At 44.8% G+C, this 16,195-nt stretch overlaps 1 protein-coding gene across 5 annotated transcripts in view; it reads right to left on the reverse strand.

Moving 5' to 3' along the window:
- Positions 1-16,195, reverse strand: part of MGLL (monoglyceride lipase) — a 134,958-nt gene that overhangs the window by 15,611 nt on the left and 103,152 nt on the right. For all 5 annotated transcript variants that reach the window (XM_038771906.1, XM_038771904.1, XM_038771902.1 and 2 more), the window contains 2 exons: positions 11,039-11,175; positions 9,686-9,796 (listed from right to left, as the gene is read on the reverse strand). In XM_038771906.1, the coding sequence (XP_038627834.1) occupies positions 9,686-9,796; positions 11,039-11,175 (248 nt within the window). The remainder of the gene's footprint in view (positions 1-9,685; positions 9,797-11,038; positions 11,176-16,195) is intronic.

A 16,195-nucleotide genomic window follows, 5' to 3' on the forward strand; every position in this document is an offset into this window, starting at 1 on the left:
GACGGGGAAGGGAGAATGCCGACAGTCAGGAGAGTAATGAGCGGCAACATTTCCGAAGTGATGGTTTTCACAATCAATGAAAGGAAAGGCATGGAAGCTGAATATCCACCAGAATCATGTCATAAGATTGAGTATCCCGTATGAAAAGCTCACCACTCAGATGAAGGCAGCCACTAACTCTGGCTCTTATCCACATGAGTGAGCTGAAAAAAAGCCTCTTTTTATTGACTTGCTTCAGGGGGACCATTTCTGTTTCTTTCCATTTTTACTTCTGTGGCTGTTGTTGGCCTTTCTGCAGTCATTTCAGGCCTTGTCTCCCGACTGCAACCCCAAAGTGATATTCAGTACCATTTACAGTAGTTGTCCAGGTTGCACTCCTTTTGATAGGCAAATTCTCTGGGGATCCCAAAAATAAACAGCAGCAAAATGTGCAAGGCATTGACTAAGAAAATCTACTGCTTCCCGCCTCTGGAGAGTTTGACAAAACAGTTCTAAATAGCTTTCATTCTAAATCCTGGCCTCCCTATTTCTCCAATGTGCTACCACCTTTAATGGCAAGAGAGCCCTTGATCTTTTGCTAATGATCATCACCACTCTGAAAGGGAGGCAACAAGAAAAATACCAGGGTACTGGCCTTTGCTCCCCCCACCTCACTCCGACCCTAAGACATGGTTACGGAGGTGAAGGCTGGAACCTTTTATGCTTGCGTTTGAAAGGTACCATTTTGAAATTATAAACTGGTCAATAGGAACATTGCTTAGCTGAAGATCAAATCCTCTGAAGGTAAAAAAATAGTAGGGACAGTTCTCAGAGGGTCCAAACTGTGGAGGAAACTGTCATGGTTGAGCCAGGTAACTTCCCCCTTTGTCTATAGAGCTTCCGATACCTCCACACTACTATGTTCCATGGTAAGAAATTCAGAGTCCCACAGAGCTGGAATTTGGTGCTTATTCAACCGAAGTGCAGTCCACTATTTCCACCCTCCAGTCTCTAAGGAGCTTAGAGTAAGCTTCCATGGACAATTTGAAGATTCATTTTTTTCTACACTATTGACCTACCCGCATAAGGGTGGTAACCCATCCTGGAGCTCTCCTACAGTGTTGCTTTATATAGGTTAATGCAATGTGCCTACTGCCAAGACGTAAATGAGCATGAACAAAAAAAAAAGAGCTTTCAATTCTAAACCAGAAGTCTTTCCTAGTAGAAAAGGGTGAGTAAAAAATGCTCCAAACAAGTCACTAAAGAATAAACACATCCGCTGGTGTGCATGTGTGTGTACAAAAGGGCACACACACACACACACACATACACAGAGCTTCCATTTCCCCAGTGCACATGACTCTTGCTTTTCAGAGTGTTAGAGAAAAATGCTCCAAGGGAGCTAAAGACGTATGTATTTACTAGTCTGTACCTTGCAAAAGGCTTCCCTGTGAATTCAAGAAACATAAACCTCTTCACCAGACTTGATCCTTGCCTTCTCCCCCTACTGAGAAGCAGTGTGGCTCAAAGGAAAGAGCACGGGTTTGGGATTGAGGGTTCTAATCCCGGCTCTGCCACTTGTCAGCTCAGTGACTTTGGGCAAGTCACTTAACTTCTCTGTGCCTCAGTTCATTCATTCAATCGTATTTATTGAGCGCTTACTGTGTGCAGAGCACTATACTAAGCACTTGGGAAGTACAACTTGGCAACATATAGAGACGGTCCCTACCCAACCTGTCAAATGGGGATGAAGACTGTGAGCCCCACGTGGGACAACCCGATTACCTTGTATCCCCCCAGTGCTTAGAACAGTGCTTGGCACATAGTAAATGCTTAACAAATGCCATCATCATTATTATTATTATTACTCAAGCCTACTCTCTCTATCACTCATGTCTAGGCTTAGAGAACACAAAGAACCATATTACACTGAGTTCATTCATCAACACAAATCCTTACGTGAATCAAACTAGAAGAACTGTGAAAGGTGAAGTGCTGATTCAATTTATTTTGATGTCCACCACCAGATTACTCTCAAGCCTACCACCAGATGCCAGTGTACTTACCGATGGATGACTAAGTATGCTACAAGAACGTCCGGTGGATTCCCTTTTAAAACTAAAGTGCTTAATCTGTCCAGGAAAGGATGAGGTAAAGTGTTATGTTACAAAAGGGCATCCAATAAATGTTATCTGATGATGAGGAGGAGGAGGAAAATGAAGAAGATGTGTGGTGTACAAACAGCAGTGGACTGATAGAACAAGCTTGTACTTGACTTTGAGGAAGCAGTGTGGCCTAGTGGAAAGAACACAGACCTTGGAGTCAGAGGACCTGGGTTCTAATCCTGGCTGTGCCAATTGCTTGCTGTGTGAGCTTGGGCAAGTGACTTAACTTTTCTGTGCCTCAGTTTCCTCAACTGTAAAATGGGGATTCAATACCTGTTCTCCCTCCTATTTAGACTGCGAGACTGTTTCCAACCTAACGTACTTACCCCAGTGTGTAGAATAGCATTGGACGGCACTTAACAAATACCATAAAGAAAGAAGAAAGAGGTGGGAAGGTGAGTAGATAGTTTTACAGGACCCTACCTCCAGAAGACAATGACAACAGATCAGTAATTTTATCTCCCCACAGATTCCCTTGTTCCTTTGTGTTGGTCTTTAAATGTCCAGATTCCTTTAATGAGGGAAAATTTGTGGTCTAAAGGCTTTCCTTGAGAAAAGATCCGCAATCAAACAAAACTAATTTTCCAAGAGGAATTGCTTCTGATTTTTTTTTTTTCTGTAACAAGAGGCAGGGGGTCTCTGTCCCCTGAGGGGAGGCTAGTACAAACCCCCATAGCTCTCAGATTACATAGTAGTTAAACACTCCCACCACCGAGGGGAATACTCCAAACTCTTGGTGGGTGCCTTGAGTGCTGCGGATCCCAAGTGATCCATTACTGTTTCCAGCACAGGGAGTAGGTTATAATTACAATAATACATCATTTCCAGTACTGTAGGGGAAGGTGGGTGGGTCAGTGTGAATTTATTGAACTTAAGGCACCTTTTGAGAAAGAGAATTAGAGGTAAGTCATTTCTCTCTCTTTCTCTCTGTCTCTGTCTCTGTCTCTCTCTCTCTCTCGCTCCTCCAAAGGTGGTTGGTATGAAACAGATTAAGGATGTGTGGAGAAGACTAGAAAGATCCCGGCATGTCCCTCCAAGGACTAGCAACCACAGGTCTAAACAGAAATTGCAATCGCAATTTTTATAGTTGACAACTGGTGAAGAATTCTGGTGTCATGGCAACAAGAACAATTTGTTCAGTTATATATGTATATGAGAGACAGGATACCTCAGTGATCACAATAGGAATGAAATAATATTTATGAACTGTACTCATAAGCTTGGTACTCTGCTGGGCATTATACAGAGGACATCGAGAAAGACACAGTTCCCTGCCCACAAGAACTCACATTTAAAGATAGACAACTCAGAAGTGGACAAACATGGAATTGGGAGTTTGGTCAAAAGCAGAGACAACAGCCCAGACCCTTTCAAATATCTAAAATGTTCTTTGCTCCTTTTATACTTTCTTTGTTCTACTAAGGACTGTTTTGGGTGAAAAACAGAAAAGAGCTGGGCAGGGAGCAGACGCGAGGGCTGGGAAGAAGGGAATAAGAAGGAGAGGGAGCCAAGGAACAGGAGAAGAAAGTCAAAGAAAGAGAAAGCAGCTCTCAAGGAGGCTTGAAAATGGGTTGATGAGGAGCAGAGAAGGAGGGGAGGAAATAATAATAATGGCATTTGTTAAGCGCTTACTATGTGCAAAGCACTGTTCTAACTGCTGGGGAGGTTACAAAGTGATCAGGTTGTCCCACGGGGGGCACACAGTCTTAATCCCCATTTTACAGATGAGGGAACTGAGGCCCAGAGAAGTTAAGTGACTTGCCCAAAGTCACACAGCTGACAACTGGCGGAGTCGGAATTTGAATCCATGAGCTCTGACTCCAAAGCCCGGGCTCTTTTCCACTGAGCCACGCTGAGCATGTGCAACATTACCAGTCAATGTTCCGCTAGGGTGCCCATGTCATTTAAGGTGAAGACATACTCCGCCCCTGTAATCCTCCAATTCCTGTTCTCTACCATCAGCCCTGAACCCTGCTTCGTGGATTTGAAAGGCAAGAGGAATCAGCGTGGCTCAGTGGAAAGAGCACGGACTTTGGAGTCAGAGGTCATGGGTTCAAATCCCGCTCCGCCAATTGTCAGTGGACTTTGGGCAAGTCACTTAACTTCTCTGGGCCTCAGTTCCCTTATCTGGAAAATGGGGATTAAGACTGTGAGCCCCCGTGGGACAACCTGATCACCTTGTAACCTCCCCAGTGCTTAGAACAGTGCTTTGCACATAGTAAGCGCTTAATAAAGGCCATTATCATCATCATCAAGAGGAAAGAAAGGCACCAAGGGTGGTGGGGTGGGTGAAGGGAGGAGCCGGCTCACCCAAATGTTTACTGGGGTCCACTGAGCTACTACTGCCATTGTCGATTTGATCTGTCACATATGCCGCCCGCCGTCAAACCCGACTCCTGCAGTGGTTATGAAGAGATCCCAAAAACTCAACTTAGGAGGTGGCTGGTATCGAGGCTGTGGTGTCTTCCCCCAGGGAGAAGAGGAATGGGATACACTGGCTTGATTCCCTGTTATGAGACTGATTCAAAGACACTCACGAGGAAGGTGGCAAATCTCTCGGATGTCTGCTGGGCTCTGGCCCAGGGTGTCTCTGTCTACCAGTGAAAGAAGCCTTATTACAAATCAAGCCAAGAAGTGGGAATGAGAACACACCGGCTATTCACGACATAGACTTCTGGATGAGTCTGACCTACAGCAGAGGGTCTAATGAAGCTATAACCGGAAAGACCTGAAAAGGTCTTTTCATTTCAGGATGAAGGGATTTTCATACATGAAAAAGAGGAGAAAAACTCTCCCACAAGCCAGGGAAACATCTGCCCGATTAACTCATCATCCTAATTAACAAGAGCCGGAAGTACGGTCACCTTGGCAGACTTGAGAAATGCACTACAGGAATGATGATGATTCAGTAGCATTTAACTTAACTGACGCTCCTGTCACTTTAGGTACTGCAGACATTCACGAGTGCCTATTGATCCCAAAGGCTTTAATAGACTCTCCAAGATCATTTTGAAACCTCAGATGGTGAAATACTTGACGTGAGAAAGGTAATTACAATCACCGTAATGCTAAGGATGTTGGATAGGACCGAATGCAAATTGACATTCCAAAATGACTATTGAAAGCTAATGAATGTTAAAGGGCAGAGCGTGTGGGGGCTCTCCCTAGGCAGAGTCTAACAGCCTAATGCTGCAGCATTAGTCAGCCGTCTTGACTGGCCTGGGTTTCTTTCACGTGCCATCCGGCCCCCACACTGCCCGTGCTTCTTAAGGAACTCTAAGGACCCCAGGTCAGGTAGGAGATTACAAAAGCTCCAGATGAACTTTCCGGTGAACTGGGGCAAAGAGAAGAACAACGCGAAACATGGTAGTATGTGCCGTGTAAAATTAGTCCTTCTCAAAACTGTTCTGAAACATTGAAAAATCAGGTCAGGCTGTCAAAACTTATTTTGGCAACATGCTTATGTAGAACATTGGTAATGTTCATTATGGAAGGCTCGATAAACTGGGAGGGTGAGTCAAGTCTGCCAAGTGGAGCAGGTCACGGCAACAGCTAACCCACTGAGGTTACTGTGTCTACATTCAGGGTCAGAGAATAACAGACTCTCCTGAATGACAAGTCTTCCCTGCCAAATCCTATCACATCCTTCGAGTGGATAAGGGAATATGTAACCAACAAGAACTCTCCCAGTTAGGACCCCCATGAGGATTAAGAGGTGAGGAAGGGTGGCCTCTGATCAGCAACATTGTGAAAGGGGGAAAGTGTTCATGTGGTAAACAAGGAGGTGTCCAGGCCCTGATTTTTTGTTGGGAGCAACCAAGAGGTGGACAAAGATACAACTGCTTTATTAAATACGTACATCAGTTAAATCTATCAGTAGAGCTCCCTGCTCAATGACAGTAAGGGTAGAGAGTACGTTCTTGGTCCCGGCTCTGCCATGTGTCTGCTGTGTGACCTTGGACAAATCACTTCACTTCCCTGTGCCTCAGATACCTCATCTGCAAAATGGGGATTAAGACTGTGAGCCCCAAGTGGGACATGGACTGTGTCCAACTTGATTAGCTCGTATCTACCCCAATGCTGAGTACGGTGCTTGGCACATACTAAGCGCCTAACACAAACCATAAAAAAAGGGTCGCTTTAAAGCCATTCCATTGTCTCCAGGCCAAACAATCTATCCCATAACCACTCTGGAGAGATATGCATAATTCCTTTCTCTCTTAAAGGACTTCAGAAAAAGAGGCAACCACCACTAAGCTGGTAAGCCCCATCTCAGATTTTAACACTCCTCCTCGCTGGCCATTTATTGGCGGTGGAAATTGCCTGGTCAAAATTCTCCAGATAAAATCTTTCACATACTTGAACACTATATTAGTCACCACTCAGACTTCCCCTCTCCAGGCTAAATAAATCCCAATCATCAGCAAAACAACTTTCCACAGAAGAAACACATTTTGTTTCTTTACATTTGTAAAGAATATGTTGGCGTCTCATGACATAGTTGGATGTATACCAAGAAGCTTTGGGTATTATGCACCCATAATACATTTGATAATTGCTTTACTGCTTGCCTGATGCTGTAAAGCACAAACTGCGGCTCTCGAAATTCCTTAGGAAAAGTTGGCAGGTCAGACTTACAAACACGTAGAAGGTAATTAAGCACATGGAATGGGAATGAGGCGAATGCAGGGAGTTTAATAAAAGCTAACATGCAATAGATTGTATGATCTGGGTTTTTTCATAAGACAAAAGCCAGTGCATTTTGGACTGGAAGAGGTGTCTATGGCTATGGGATCCAAACCTCGGACTCTTATGGGCAGGGTGAAACTGAATTCGCCTTGGCCAGAATTAGTCAATGAATGGTCAGCCAGGAGAGGCACTGGAAAGAAGACGTGATGCTCATCTCTTATTTTAGATGTAAGCTCGTTGTGGGCAGGGAATGTGCCTACCGAAGTCTGTTTTATTATTATATTGTACTCTCCCAAGCGCTTAGTACAGTGCTCTGCACATAGTAACCCCTCAGTAAATATGATTGATTGAGGGCTGACTTGGGGAACCAGAAGTCATAGGCGGTAGGAAAAAGCAAGAGGAGCTTGATCTTTGCATCACCTCCCTACCCATTCACCAGTCTAACTGCCATTTTTTGTCCCCTTCAAAATCCACTTTCTGTTTCGACCGATTTGCTGCTAAAGAAAATACGGCAGTGAAACAACAGCAAAACTGCGAACAAAATGATGCCCATGTTTCTGTTTCACTTCCTTGATCTTATTTAGGTTGTTTCAGTTCCTGGGTATAGTACAACCTTGTTTATCTAGCCCCTTCTTATCCAGCTCTCTGGTTTAGAACAATCCTTTTTGGCTCAGCAAACAGTAATGTGACTAAAATTTCATTTGCACTATCTATTCGAAGTCATTTCTTGTGCCTTCAGACTTGTTCTGATGTTCTATAGTTTCCAGAATTCACCTGTTACCAGCAACAAGCAGTACGCCTACATGCCCTGTCTATTAAAGCAAACCGTGTCCTGGATTACAAATGATTTAAACGTCTCCCGCTGGACTCTCCAGAATGTTATATACTGAACCTGATTACCTTGTATCCTGATTGCCTTGTATCTACCCTGCGCTTAGAACAGTGCTTGGCACCTAGTAAGCACTTAATGAATAACACAAGTATTATTATGACTGTTGCACGTGAATTGTGCTTGGCTCTGATTGAGCTGGATAAATGAGACTAATTTATGTGGTCAGGCGTCAATCTTTTCAAGCTGAATTCACGTGAACAGGACATGTCAGTGGCCTCATTTTCGAATGGAAAATTCCCCTCTCGGCCTGAATCTGCACATGGCAAACTGAAACTTTAAGCCCCAACCTAATATGAGGAGGGTCATCCCGGGTGACGTAGACTAATGTTTTTGGAGCCAATGCCTTTCCCAGGAGCTGGGGTATTAGCACATTCTCTTGACCACCAGAGAACATTTTGGGTTTTTCCAGCCAGACTCTCTAGCCTGCTGCCATCCAGTAGGGAGTCCTACAGGGCAGTCTCCAGAGAGCAGACAGACCTGGAGCAGAGAGAGGGAAGCGGCACAGAGTCGCCAGCACTTCCAGGCACCAGCTGTCAATCAGGTCAGGACAGGAGGCACGCATGAGGACATACCCTTACAGAAAAAGGCCCGTGTCTGCCGGGACTGAACCTAATGCTTTTCAATCCTTCCGATTTGAATTATGGCAAAAAGTACAGTGGCAGATTTTTTATGCCGGGGAAATGCAGCACATTTCACTAGGGCCATAAAAAAACCTGTTGATTCTGCTATTATTTTTTCAACCTGCTGTTTGAGTTTATCCTGTGTAGATTCAGTTGCTGTCAGTATATTGCAAAATCAGACATCAACATTTAAATAGCTGATAGAACTATTTTTACTTCTGAGGCAACCCAATAACTGTTAAATGTTACTTTAATTATGAGCATTATTACTATTAAGAAAATAACTGCATCATTTCATCCAATCACTGCATTAATAATATACAATGAAACCTCATTAAGCCTTAATGATTTACTTAAAGGAGTGCATAAATAGAAGCAACCTACTATTCCCCAGCTGACTAGATGCCCTGTGTTGTTGTTTAATAAAAATATCAAGTAATCCAAATTGGTATTTCCCTTTTGATCTCTTGCATTTCGATTTACTGAGGACATACTACGTGTAATAATTACCAAGTAGTACCTCTGACCTGAAAAAATGAACGACTCTTCCAAAGTCCTTCTCTTACAAATGATTCCTACAGATGGAGGCTACACCCATAACAGGATGTGGCTGAACAATATGGAAATAAATCACTTCAGCAAAATTTGTACATTTCACTAAAAGCAGCATAAAGAAAAACCAAATATTTAAGCGTTGACTTTAAGCCCATCCTGAGGGGAAGAATACAAAAAGCACCTTATGATTTTGTTCTCTTTTTAAGTTATCAACTGTAAGTTTACTCCCTCTCTTCTTAGAAAATACAGTTGTAAACTCTTTCACTTGGTCCCCTCCCCCATTACAGATGAAGAAAATAAATGTGCTTAGTGGAGCCCTTTAGAATAAAAATCATTCTTTCACTCAGTGGTAGGCTTTGCTGGAATTTCAATCTGCAAGTTGCGCTGCATTGAAAACCAATGGGAAAATGAATTTTTTACGAATTCATAAGTGGTGTTTTGCTGGATTCCAGTTAATAAAGGCAGGTTCCTGTGAAAAGCCTGCCAGTCACATATCCATATCCAGGAGGTGCAAATTCTTTATCTTTGAAAAACTCACTTGATTGCACAAATGGTAGGAAGGTATGGTACTGTGTTGTATTGTACTCTCCCAAGGGGTTAGTACACTGCTCTGCACACAGTAAGCACTCAATAAATACCACTGGTTGATTGACTGAGGAGGCATTGAACCTGGGCAAATCTGGGAGCAGGATCCATGAAGGAAATATGTGCTGGTGATTAAGGTTGTTTCGATCGCCCAGTGAACCTTGGGTAATCATGTGTTTCTGATCCAAATGTTATTTTACCTTAAATGTCGTTGCTGATTCGGGGCTGGCGACAACAAGAGGAGAAATTAACACCATGCCTGCAAAGTGCCCCGGTCTCTCTGATGCTGTTAGGATGGAGATGGCTCCTCCCTGCAATGCAAAAATCAACAGCTCTCCTGAAGGCTACTTTTGGACACAGCATCACATGTTTCTATTGAGCATAAAGAATGTAAGAACCATGGGTAAGGCTGTGGCAACGAGAGGCTTTGAGGAACCGTCTGCCGGCTAAACTACTCTGACTCCCCCTACTCCTGCCCTCCTGGATGTTGATCCCGATGGCCACAGATGGTTGCCCAGGATGATCTTTCTGTGGGGATGAAGTCTTCCAAGCTGCAGAGGTTGCCAAGAGTTCGGAGGGATACTACCTTGGAAAGGAAACCATGGAATGTTGGATAAACTAGGTCGATAATTATTTTATTACAAGTGCTTTTTCTCTGGGTTTTCCAAGAGCAAACATTTCAGAGAGATATAAATAAGGTTCCAGCTCGTGGGTTGAAAGTTAAACAATAACACATTCGCACTTCATTTCAAGCCAGAAGCTGGCAAAGATCCACTTTGTCCTTCTGGTGGGAACTGGGTGAGATTTTTAGTAATCAGATCAGAAAAGGAGAGAGGGGCACTGCTCTCTTGCTCAATAAAGATCACAGGGGAGAGCTTCCGTGCAGCTGAAGACTCACTGCCTCGGATCGCGCCTAGAAATGTTTGGCGCAAACGAACCCTAAGTTTTGCTTTCCACGTAGACTTTTCGCTGCTCTAATGAGGAGGTTAAAGGGTAGTGCCACATTTCACTCCTTAGTCATTAATCACATAGCTTTTTCACATCTCAGTCACTTGTCTGAATCAGGCAGATTGTGGTGATCAGAAGTTGTTACCATCTGACAGCTGTTCAGTAGCCCCAGTGTGAAATGTGTTGGAGGCCCCAACCTAGTTCAAAAAATGACCAGGTTTCCAAATAACAAATCAGCCCCAACACCTCAATTAATACTCACTGGCATCCTTGTTAGGGGTTTCAACAGGGGGACCGAAGAATGACTGGCCACAACTCTAGTTTCCAGGGCTTTGAGTCAGGCACTCTGGAAAAAAAGCATTACAGCTTGGGGGGGTGAGGTGGGCCGGGAAGGGGGGTGAGGGTGAGGGGGGCGTCAAATACTAGCCAGAGGAAGAGCAGTTAGGAAAAAGGGAAAGGAAAGTCTCTCCTTCCCTTCGGCCCCTTTCTCTCTTATCCATTCCATTTCCAAATGGAAGGCTACGGCCATCCAGACTCCTCTTTGGCCCTGGTGCCCTGTCAGAGAAGAGAATCATTAACAACTGTGATTACTGTGGAATGCTTACCATGGAATGCCCCAGGAGGAAGATAGGGAGCCCAGGGTGATCTTTCTGCATGAAGTCAACATGCTGCAAAACGTCCCTGATGAAAACATGGAAATCGGACACAATCATCCGTTCGCCTTCGCTCTGCCCATGGCCAACTGAAGGGAAATGAAATAAAATGGAGCACAGCTGAGCCATACAAAGCTTGCTGAAAGCATTCCATTCCTGACCCTGCCTGCTGAATTACATTGGTCCTTTCATGTTTGCCTTACTGGGACCTCCCACTAGAAACCAAAGAACAGAAGAAACCGAAGACCTGGGCATCGCTACCGAACACCTGATTTTCTGCTTGCTGTTGTAATGGAAAGCAGAGAAAGGGAACAGCAGGCCCAAAGGAGGCCAACACTTTCTTGATCGTTTCCACTTCTTTTTCACTTCTTTGCTCCAAGAGTTGTTAGGCCATTAGCCCTTCACCAAGAAGAACTGAGTTCTAATTTTGGCACCCTTCACAGCCTCTGGTGAAGATAACAACAGGGCAAGAAATCAAATGCACTTGCCACGTATCGTCCCAAGAGGTGGCGATAAAAACAGATCATTTCATTACCATCCCAGAGCTGCTTCATGGACACGTTGGGTGATTTCTTACATTTTTGCCATTTGCTCAGTCTCGCTCCATTTTCTCAACTTCAAAGTACATTAGTTGCTATAGAAACAATGAGGCTGCTGCTAGGACTCCATATGCTGGATAAAGTCAGTTGCGATGGCTTGAAATGTTGGCTGCAGTTGGCAAAATCAAAGAGTTTACAATGGTATCGGGGCTGCACCTGTGATAAATAATATCCCTCTACATCAGCTTTCATTTAGGGATCTTGACGAGTTCTTAAAATATTAGTTCGGCCTGAAGGGAAGGGATTATTATTACTGCAGAGTTCTGATTTTACGGATGGATTGTAGTAGAGCTGTCCTTCAGTTTGAAGATGATGCTGCTGCCTGTGAGATTTGCATCCGTGAGTGTGAGTGCTGCAGAGACGTAATCTCTTGCACATCTGCATGCTGTGCCCATAGTAGAATGGTCAGGCACCTTTTCTGGCCCTTTGCCATCATTATTCAGGCTGAGTCTTAGACACCAAAGATGCTGGCAAATGGCACTGCTGTCTCTCCCCCAACAAGAGATCAAACTGAGGCTGCCTGTACTTCCTAGGACTGGCGTATAGGGTCAGGAGAAGAGGGAAAAAAAATATCCTACTACCAGCAGGACATGCACCTGAAATGTTTTTGCTGTGTTGGGGATGCTTTTGTGATGAGTCTCTCTCTCTCTCTCTCTTTCTCTGTCTCCCTCTCTCATTCTCTCTCTCTCCCACCCTGCCCCCAACCCAGAAGAACATACTGAGAGATGCCTAGCAGCAATAGCAGGTACATACAGTCTGTGGGCATGGAAGAGAATAGCTCTGAGACCTCATCAGAAGCAGAAGCAGACACCACTCTTCCGTCATCTGTTTTGGATGCCATTGTTGAGTATGATACCCAGAATGGCCCAGTACGGGCTGGGGCATCTTTCCCGTTTTCTTGTGAAAATCAAAGGGAAAGTAAAAACTAAAACCAAAACCAAAACAAGAAACAAGGAAAAACTAGATGCTTTTCACCCAGCTAGAGAGACCAGAGCCGGAAAACGGCAAGCGCCTCAGGTGAGGGCATAGTCTATGTGGACAAGGGCTGTCCTTTCATAGGGTAGCACAGCAGCCACCTGACACTCATTTCTTCTCCTGGGCAGATTTGGAAGGCCCAGGTCCAGCAACTGTCTTGACTGTGAAACCTCCCCAGATAGCTACTGCTTCAGTGAGGGAAGATCTCTCTCCAAAAGAAGAGGCATCCAGCACCTGTCTCTGAACCATACAGCCTCACCCAGTGCCGGGCTAACGTCTCCAAACCTGGCCGATCCACCTGCCACGAGGGCCACCCTCTCTTCTGGATGACCACTGTTCTTCTTATCAAGCAGTGCCCCAGTTGGAAGGGGTACCACATGGAAGTGGCAATTGTAGCTAGTGACTGAGCTAGAAAGTTAAAGGCCTAAAAAGTGAATGCCCCTAACACTCTGCAACATATTAGCCAAGAAGCTAGGAGTAGGGGTACCACACTTCCCAGAAGCCCCCTTTTTTTCTGGGCCCAGCAGTAGTCAAGTGAGAGGACCTGAGTTCTAATGCTGGCTCTGCCACTTGCCTGCTGTGTGACCTTGGGCAAGTCACTTCACCTCTTTGTGCCTCAGTCATCTCATCTGCAAAATAGGGATTCATTACCTGTTCGCCTAGTATTTAGACCGTGAGCCCCATGTGGAACTCGTACCTACCCCAGAACTTAGTACAGTGTTGGACATATAATAAGCGCTTAACAAATGCCACTATTACTATTATTATTATTATTATTATCATCATCTAGACTGTAAGCTCACTGTGGGCAGGGAACGTGTCTATCAACTCTGCTATGTTGTACTCTCTCAAGTGCTCAGTAAGTGCTCAAAAATACGACTGATTGATAGTTGCTTACCCTGCTTGCATCCCAGATCCAATTCACACACCACTGTTGAGTGAGGCACACTTCCATTGTACAAAGAACTCATAATAAGAAGCTGTTTAGTATGGAGGGCCCAGATGTAGGGAGTGAAGGAGGGTGAAATTTAAAAAAAAGGGAAACTATGTGGAAGCAGGGATAGCAACTGTCCCAAGATGCCTCGCTTTCCTGGCCAAGCCAGAGAAAGGACGTGAAAGTTAAAGGAAAAACAAACAGAAAGAGGGAGAGGGCCCTTGCCCTACTGCTCCCTGGATTTGGGTCTGGGCAACTGAATGAGCAAGGCACTATGGGTTAAAAAAAGATTTCCAGGATGACACAACAGTTCAGGACAGATGGCTTCCTGCTTGTCCTTCTTGAGTCCTGACCTAATATTAGCAATGGAGAGAAAAAAAATTCTCCTCTCCTTTACTTTCACAAGGTACTTTAAAAGCCATTGCTAGGAGTCTAGCACCACAGGCCACAAACCAAACTATTAGCCTCAGTTTCCTTTCCTTTTCACAATAAATTGGCCCCCCATTTGCTTCACAAGCAAACAAAAAGGGCCCGTAAGATGGAAGACACCATTAAGGTTCAAATGGAAATTTCAAACAGTCCCTATATATCACATTTCTCCCTTTCTTTATTTTAACCAAACACTCACTAAACTTCAATCTCTCTACTCAAGAGCTGCTTCTAAAGCAGATACACAAAACCTACTTCTAAAGGTAATGAATCCATTAAAAGTTAGACTCTCTGAGCTGACTGACGTTCAGAGCGGCTTCTATTTCCATTCCCAAGACCTCTTATGCCACATAAAAATGACTGAGACAAACCCCAAACTAAAAGAACTTGGTAAATTCTTGCGGGGGGAAGTGGCGCAAAACTTTAAGCTTCTATAAAGGTTTGTTAGAAACTGGGGAATTGGGACAGGCTGGTGTCACCCAATCTCATGTACCAGAAAATGGAGTTGCAAAATGTTCGAACAGAAATGTTCCTGGCTAGAATGGAATGGGATCAGGTCACATAAACATTATAAGGGTTTTCTGGATTTTAGGCAAAAGGGGGTGATGAAAACACAAGTCTTGTGATTTGCCTGACTTGGCTTTGGCAGAGAACAGATTGAAAAATTAGGTCCATTAATCAACTCTGTGAACTTTATCCAGTTTACTCAGTGACCAGATGAAACAATGTTACGGCCAAAAGCGAAAGGGACCTAAAAGCCTTGAGGATACAGTCAAAACCACGTCCGTCTTAATTATTAATTAGAGGCAATAAAGAGGTAAAAATAGGCAGTGAGCGTCACCAAAAAACCTTGACTCAATCATACAGGAGCTTCAAAGTGGTGATGACTTTTATCCGGAAAGAAAGATGACACACACGTGTTTATGAGGTGGGAGGCAGAACCGGCCCAGGTCTTTGGCTTAGAGATAAGCCTGAGGAAGATCAGGGTGGTGAATTAGCAGTGACAAGGAATCCCTACACAGAATCCAAGATTTTCACTGGCAATGCAGGGATGAATGCTATCTCCAAATTCTGCTGCTTAGGCAGTGAACTCTGGGACTAAGTCAAGGAGGTAGAAAACTGGAACAAGAAGGCCAGGATGTCCTCTAGAGATGACTGCTACTACTATTTGTTAAGCACTTAAGTGTCAAGCACTGTACTAAGTGCTGTGGTAAGATACAAGCTAATCAGTCCCTGTCTCACATGGGGCTTACAGTCTAAGGGAGATGGAGAACAGGTACTTAATCCCCAGTTTACAGGTGGGGAAATTAAGGCGCAGAAGTTAAGTGACTTGTCCAAGATCAGAAGACAGGCGAGTTGCAGAGTCGGGTAAGAACCCGGATCCCCTGATTCCCAGGCCATGCGCTTTCCAGTAGGCCACTAGAGAAGCAGACAAACCGCAGAGCAAACTGAAGATTTACCGCAAGGCTTTAGTGTCCAGTCATCATTTTGGCTCTGAGGCCTGGACGTAGAGCCCTGCAAGAACCAGGCTCGGACTGTGAGTGCCAATCCTGTGGGGGCAGAAACCCTAATCTGGTTGGACTTGGCCAGTGTCTGAAACCGCCCACCTAGGCCTCCTCCATTTTGGGTTGTTTTTGTCCAGGGGTGAAAGGTAGAGCGTGGTGGCTGAGGTGCCACTGGGCGTGCACAACTGGCAGCCTTCCAAGACAGCCTTCCAGTGGTTACATATGCCTGGAAACACTGGGTATTTGTGGTAATGCCACCAAGAGATGAGGCCTGGAATGAATTCCAGTTCTAGCGGGGCCTGCTTCCAGTTTGGTACTGGTATGAGCCAGTCCCAGATATCATGGCACTGGGGCTCGCTAGGGCAAGCCAGGCAGGCGTCAGGATTGGGGAGGGCAAGGATGGGCCAAGATCAATCAATCAAGGGCATTTATTGAGCACTTACCGTGCGCAGGGCACTGTACTATGTGCTTGGGAGAGGACAGTACAACAGAGCTGGTAGACACAGTCCCTGCCCGCAAGAAGCTTACAGCCTGCAAATACCACAATTATTACTAAGGGGCGAGCAGAGGCCGCCACTTTTTACCTCTCTCTGGAGGCCAAATGTTGAAGCTGGTCCTGTTTGCAGGATGGCCCACTGGAGGAAAGGATGATGGTAAGATCAAGTGG

This window comes from Tachyglossus aculeatus, chromosome X1 (assembly GCF_015852505.1).
Source record: "Tachyglossus aculeatus isolate mTacAcu1 chromosome X1, mTacAcu1.pri, whole genome shotgun sequence".
Lineage (NCBI taxonomy): Eukaryota > Metazoa > Chordata > Mammalia > Monotremata > Tachyglossidae > Tachyglossus > Tachyglossus aculeatus.